Genomic DNA, 7,254 nt, shown 5'->3' on the forward strand with positions numbered 1-7,254 from the left:
CAACCATAGGGATAACAATCAAATCAGCGAAGACAACTCGCTCCTCAATACGAACAGGGCACGCAAAGACAATCGATGTCGGGCACAACACGTCCCCCGAAGGCAAAACAACATTAAGATGAAGGGGAAGAATAGAAGGAACTATACCCAAAGATCTCAAAAATAATTCAGACATAAAAGAATGAGTAGCACCAGTATCAATCAAAGTAGTAGCTTGATGCAAACGTGGTTGATCAAGCACCAAAGAAAGCATGGGAGTCGTTGGAGTTGCCCGAAGGACCTATAACGAGGGGACGAAGCAAGAAGTTTAAAGATGCACTTCAAGGACTCATGATGAGCTATCAAGGAAGTCCTACAAGTTGGATGTCTAAATTAGAGGAGGTTGGGAATCATGGGAATGATATTGGAGGTCTTTGGAATTTAATTCAAGGTCAATTGCCGCAGCAGGACTGCACCCGCGCTATGTTATACATTGCACCCGCGTTCCATAATGATCAAAGTGAAGAAAATCCCCGAAGCAATACCGCACCCGCGGTCTAACATGAACCGCACCCGCGGTGCAAGAGTGCACCCGCGCTCCTACAAGGACCGCACCCGCGGTCTTGTAAAAAAAAAAAAAAAAAAAAAAAAATTTTTTTTTTTTTTTTTTTTTTCGAAGCCTGACCGCACCCGCGGTCTTTCAACAGCGCACCCGCGGTCCTTTAGTGCACTTCCGTGTCAAAGTTTCTAATTATCTCATTTAAGCTTTTCACACTACTTTTCTTGTATTTTATTGCTTATATAATTGATGTATTAGACTTGAACGAAATTAATCATTGAAGATATATAAAATTGCATTGAGTTCTCTCAATCTTGCAAGGCTTTTGTGCTTTGTGTTTATCAAAATCAAACTTATCAAAGATTTCATCTTTGTGGCGTTTGTCGATTGTTCTTCGCACGGATTGTCAAAACAAGTTCTTTGAAGGTTCGTTCGAGATTCAATTGTTATCATCGTTGATATTTGTTGCTAAGATTTAATATCTTAGAGGTGAATATCACAAATCTTTACTTGTTTCAAAAGATCGGGACAACAAATCGATCCTTGTTTGATATTGAGTTGAGGGTGCGATTTCTATATTCGTGCTTGCCTTTCATTCGTACGAGGATTCGTATCATTTGGTATCAGAGCTTAGGCTCATTGATTCAAGTAAGTTATCCTTTTTTTTTTTTTTTTTTTGTGTTCAGATCTGTTTAAAAAAAAATTATTGTTCTGTTTCAGATCTGTGTTATATTGTTGTTTCTATTGTCATATCTATCAAAAACAAAAACAAAAATTCGATCTGTATCAAATCTGTGTTATCCTTTCGTTTCTGTGTCCAGATTTGTGTTATCCTTTGTTCTGCCTTAAGATCTGTGTTATTTTCTATCATCCTTTGTCATTCTTGAATCTAGAATTTTCGAAAATTTGTGTATCATCGTTCTTGTTATTGTGCAGTCCAAGTGAGACAGTTGCGAGTGTCCACGAAGTGAATCTTTTTGTTTGATAAAAAAAAAATACAAAGATTGAGCACACCTTTGAGAGAAAAATCAAATTTGAGTGGAAAAATCATTTGAGTGCGAGAGCTATTTCTTTGGAGTGATCGTGAGAATTTGGGTGAGGAAAATCTTTTATTTCTACTAACGTTTTATTGCAGGTATAAAATCTGAAATTAAAATGGAGAAGGAAGTAGGAGAGAGTTCGAACCAGGGGTTGTCTAAGGTTCAAATGGAGGCGTTATTTGGGCATTTTAGTAGAATGTTGAGGGTTGAGTTGGATCCTTTATATGAGAGATTGGATAGGCTTGAAGTTAGTACGAGTGAAAATAAATCTAAGCCTAAAGGTTTGGGTAGAGTGGATGAAGAAGAGGATGATTATGAGTTGGAAGGAGAAGAGGAGAGTCAAAACGAGAATTGGGGTAGAAGCGGAAGAGGTAGAGGATTTGGTAGGGGAAGAAGAGAAGCCTTACGTGGGAGGTACGATGATGAGAATAAGGAAGATAATAACATAGGTAGCATTAAGATGAAAATTCCGTCGTTCAATGGTAAGTCGGATCCAGAGGCTTATTTAGAATGGGAAAAGCGAGTTGAATTTGTGTTTGATTGTCACCATTATTCCGAACAAAAGAAGGTTAGGTTGGCCGTGGTTGAATTTGTTGATTATGCACTTATTTGGTGGGATCAATTAGTGACCACTAAGAGGAGATGCAATGAGAGGCCTATAGAAACTTGGGCGGAGATGAAAAGCATAATGAGGAAAAGGTTTGTACCAAATCACTACTATAGAGAAGTGTTTAAGAAGTTACAAACTTTGAGACAAGGTGTGAAGAGTGTTGAGGACTACTATAAAGAGTTGGAAGTAGTCATGATTAGAGCAAACATTGAGGAGGATAGTGAGGCTACTATGGCTCGTTTTCTGTGTGGTTTGAACAGGGAAATTCAAGACCAAGTGGAGCTTAGACATTACTTGGATCTAGATGAAATGGTGCAGATGGCGATTAAAGTGGAGCAACAACTCAAGAGGAGAGGAGTTGGTCGTACCACACAAACTGGGAATACATCAACACCTTGGCGTTCCAACGTTGTTAAACGTGAAGAAAGCAAAGCAGTGGTCAAGCCCAAAGTTGACATTAAACAGGAGGCGCCTAAGCAAGGAGTGCAAGGTAAACCTGAAACTCCTATTAATCGTTCTAGAGATATTAAATGTTTTAGGTGTCAAGGAGTTGGACATATTGCTAGTCAATGTCCCAATAAAAGGGTGATGGTGTTGAATAATTATGGGGAGTATGAATCTCATAGTGAGGGAGATGATGGAGAGGATGAAGATGAGATGCCTGAATTAGAGGATCCTGATGAGGGATATGAGGCAGTTGTGGGAGAAGCGTTAGTGACTAGGCGTATAATGAGTACCCAAGTCAAGGAAGAAGAAACTAACCAAAGGGAAAACTTATTCCATACTAGGTGTTTTGTCAATGGCAAGGTTTGCAATCTTATTATAGATGGAGGAAGTTGTACCAATGTTGCTAGTCTTGAGATGGTTGAAAAATTGAGCTTGCCTACTTTGAAACATCCCCAACCATATAGGCTACAATGGTTGAATGACTGTGCCGAAGTGAAGGTGAACAAACAAGTTTTGGTTGCGTTTTCGATTGGGAAGTATATTGATGAGGTGTTGTGTGATGTGGTGCCAATGCATGCTTGTCATATTTTGTTAGGGAGACCATGGCAATATGATAGGCAAGTGACACATGATGGGTTTAGAAATAAATATTCTTTTGTACTCAAGAAAGAACCCATTGTTTTACTTCCTTTGTCCCCAAAGCAAGTGTTGGAGGACCAATTGAAAAAGAAGAAAAGAGATGAGGCCGAAAGAAAGAGTGAATTAAAAAGTGAGATGGCCTTTGAAAAGAAAAATGAAATGGCTAAAAACAAAAGTGATAAAAAAATTGAGATAGCCATACAAAAGAAAAATGAGGAAAAAGAAAATGAGAGGAAAGAGGCCAAAAAGAAAACATATATGGCCCAAAAGAGTGAGTTGAAGCAATTGATGCACACACATGAACCACTTGTGTTGATTGTTTATAAGGAGATCCTCCTTAACACAAGTGATATAGCCGGGTCCCTTCCGAGCATTGTAATTTCACTTTTGCAGGAATTTGAAGATGTATTTCCGGAGGAGCTACCTCAAGGATTACCACCATTGAGGGGGATTGAGCACCAAATTGATTTGGTACCCGGAATTGTATTGCCAAATCGTCCAGCTTACAGAAGCAATCCGGAGGAGACTAAGGAGCTACAACTACAGGTAAGTGAGTTGTTAGATAGGGGTTTTGTGCGTGAGTCCATGTCTCCTTGTGCTGTACCTGTTTTACGAGTTCCTAAGAAAGATGGTTCATGGCGTATGTGCGTGGATTGTAGGGCAATTAATAACATAACCATCAAGTATAGGCATCCCATACCTAGACTAGATGATATGTTAGATGAGTTGCATGGTGCATGTATTATTAGTAAGATTGATTTGAAAAGTGGTTATCATCAAATTAGAATGAGGGAAGGTGATGAGTGGAAAACGGCATTTAAAACCAAGTATGGGTTATATGAGTGGATGGTCATGCCTTTTGGCTTAACTAATGCTCCTAGTACCTTTATGAGGTTGATGAATCATGTTTTGCGTGCTTACATAGGAAAATTTGTTGTGGTTTATTTTGATGATATTCTTGTGTATAGCAAAGATTTAGAAGAGCATGTTGAGCATTTGAGACTTGTACTGATGACACTTAGGGATGAACATTTATATGCTAATCTTAAGAAATGTGATTTTTGTACAAGCAAGCTTGTTTTTCTAGGTTTTGTGGTAAGTTCACAGGGGATACAAGTGGATGACGACAAGGTAAGTGCTATTCGAGATTGGCCAACACCTGCTAATGTTAGTCAAGTTCGAAGCTTTCATGGTCTTGCAAGCTTCTATAGGAGGTTTGTAAAAGATTTTAGCACATTGGCGGCACCGATGACCGCGGTGATTAAGAAGCACGTTCCATTCCATTGGGGCGAGGAGCAAGAGAAGTCTTTTAATATTATTAAACAAAAATTAATAAATGCGCCTTTACTTGTTTTGCCTGATTTTTCTAATACTTTTGAAATTGAATGTGATGCTTCAGGTGTAGGAATTGGTGGTGTTTTGATGCAAGGAGGACGGCCGGTGGCATACTTTAGTGAGAAGCTCAATGGAGCAGCACTGAACTATCCAACGTATGACAAGGAGTTGTACGCGCTTGTGAGGACCTTGGAGGTGTGGCAACACTACTTGAGACCTAAAGAGTTTGTGATTCACACGGATCATGAGTCTCTTAAGCACCTTAAGGGACAACAGAAGTTGAATAAGCGGCATGCTAAATGGGTGGCATTCATAGGTACATTTCCCTACATAATCAAATACAAACAAGGTAAGGATAATGTAGTGGCTGACGCACTATCACGGAGGTACGTATTAATCTCTACCTTGGATTCGAAAATCTTGGGATTTGAACATATGAAAGAGTTGTATTTGTTGGATGAGGATTTTAAGGAGATATTTGAAACATGTATGCATGGTCCACATGATAAATTTTATTTGCATAATGGGTTTTTATTTAGAGAAGATAGATTGTGCATTCCTAAGTCATCAATTCGTGAATTACTTGTGAGGGAGGCACATGGTGGAGGTTTAATGGGGCATTTTGGTGTGGCTAAAACTTTGAGTTGTTTGCATGAGCATTTTTATTGGCCACATATGAAACGTGATGTTGAACGTGTTTGTGAAAAATGCATTACTTGTAGACAAGCTAAGTCTAGAACACAACCACATGGCTTGTATACACCACTTCCCGTCCCTAGTGAACCTTGGGTTGATATTTCTATGGACTTTGTTTTGGGGTTGCCTAGGACAAAGAAGGGGAGGGATTCAATATTTGTTGTTGTTGACAGATTCTCTAAAATGGCACATTTTATTGCTTGTCACAAAACTGATGATGCATCAAACATTGCAGATTTGTTCTTTAAGGAAGTCGTTAGGTTGCATGGTATGCCTAGGACAATTGTGTCTGATCGTGATGTTAAATTCTTAAGTTACTTTTGGAAAACCTTGTGGGCTAAACTTGGCACGAAACTGATGTTTTCTACTACATGTCATCCTCAAACGGATGGACAAACTGAAGTTGTTAACCGAACTCTAGGAACACTTTTGCGTGCTATCATTAAGAAGAACTTAAAGAATTGGGAGGATTGTTTACCATTTGTTGAGTTTGCTTATAATCGTTGCGTGCATTCTACTACAAATTATTCACCATTTGAAATTGTATATGGTTTTAATCCTTTGACTCCGTTGGATTTGATGTCTTTACCTGTGAGTGACAGGTTGAACATGGATGGCCAGAAGAAAGCTGAATTCGTTAGAAGTTTGCATGAGAAGGTCAAGGATAACATCGAGAAGAAGAATTTACAATACACGAAGCAAGCCAACAAGGGAAGGAAAAAGATGGTTTTTGAAAAGGGAGATTGGGTGTGGTTGCACTTAAGGAAGGAAAGATTTCCAGAGAAGCGACGTTCAAAGCTTTTACCTAGGGGTGATGGACCATTTCAAGTAATTGAAAGGATCAACGACAATGCATATAAACTTGATCTGCCAGGTGAGTACAATGTCAGTTCTACTTTTAATGTTAGTGATCTTTCGTTGTTTGATGTAGGAGATGATCAAGATTTGAGGACAAATCCTTTTCAAGAAGGGGAGAATGATGCAAACGTGGTTGATCAAGCACCAAAGAAAGCATGGGAGTCGTTGGAGTTGCCCGAAGGACCTATAACGAGGGGACGAAGCAAGAAGTTTAAAGATGCACTTCAAGGACTCATGATGAGCTATCAAGGAAGTCCTACAAGTTGGATGTCTAAATTAGAGGAGGTTGGGAATCATGGGAATGATATTGGAGGTCTTTGGAATTTAATTCAAGGTCAATTGCCGCAGCAGGACTGCACCCGCGCTATGTTATACATTGCACCCGCGTTCCATAATGATCAAAGTGAAGAAAATCCCCGAAGCAATACCGCACCCGCGGTCTAACATGAACCGCACCCGCGGTGCAAGAGTGCACCCGCGCTCCTACAAGGACCGCACCCGCGGTCTTGTAAAAAAAAAAAAAAAAAAAAAAAAATTTTTTTTTTTTTTTTTTTTTTCGAAGCCTGACCGCACCCGCGGTCTTTCAACAGCGCACCCGCGGTCCTTTAGTGCACTTCCGTGTCAAAGTTTCTAATTATCTCATTTAAGCTTTTCACACTACTTTTCTTGTATTTTATTGCTTATATAATTGATGTATTAGACTTGAACGAAATTAATCATTGAAGATATATAAAATTGCATTGAGTTCTCTCAATCTTGCAAGGCTTTTGTGCTTTGTGTTTATCAAAATCAAACTTATCAAAGATTTCATCTTTGTGGCGTTTGTCGATTGTTCTTCGCACGGATTGTCAAAACAAGTTCTTTGAAGGTTCGTTCGAGATTCAATTGTTATCATCGTTGATATTTGTTGCTAAGATTTAATATCTTAGAGGTGAATATCACAAATCTTTACTTGTTTCAAAAGATCGGGACAACAAATCGATCCTTGTTTGATATTGAGTTGAGGGTGCGATTTCTATATTCGTGCTTGCCTTTCATTCGTACGAGGATTCGTATCATAGCTACTCTGCCTGAAATCAAAATAGTACTAA

The 7,254-nt window shown here is 39.0% G+C and overlaps 1 protein-coding gene across 1 annotated transcript; it reads left to right on the plus strand.

The window, feature by feature from the left end:
* The first annotated feature begins 1,600 nt into the window (after positions 1 to 1,600).
* Positions 1,601 to 6,655, plus strand: LOC140820595 (uncharacterized). Its single transcript, XM_073180903.1, has 6 exons — positions 1,601 to 3,256; positions 3,668 to 3,914; positions 4,362 to 4,995; positions 5,128 to 5,900; positions 6,048 to 6,179; positions 6,240 to 6,655. The coding sequence occupies exons 1-6, from the start codon at positions 1,694 to 1,696 to the stop codon at positions 6,605 to 6,607; spliced, it is 3,717 nt and encodes a 1,238-aa protein (XP_073037004.1). The 5' UTR covers positions 1,601 to 1,693; the 3' UTR covers positions 6,608 to 6,655.
* Positions 6,656 to 7,254: the final 599 nt, after the last annotated feature.

Source organism: Primulina eburnea, unplaced genomic scaffold (assembly GCF_022965805.1).
Source record: "Primulina eburnea isolate SZY01 unplaced genomic scaffold, ASM2296580v1 ctg1269, whole genome shotgun sequence".
Lineage (NCBI taxonomy): Eukaryota > Viridiplantae > Streptophyta > Magnoliopsida > Lamiales > Gesneriaceae > Primulina > Primulina eburnea.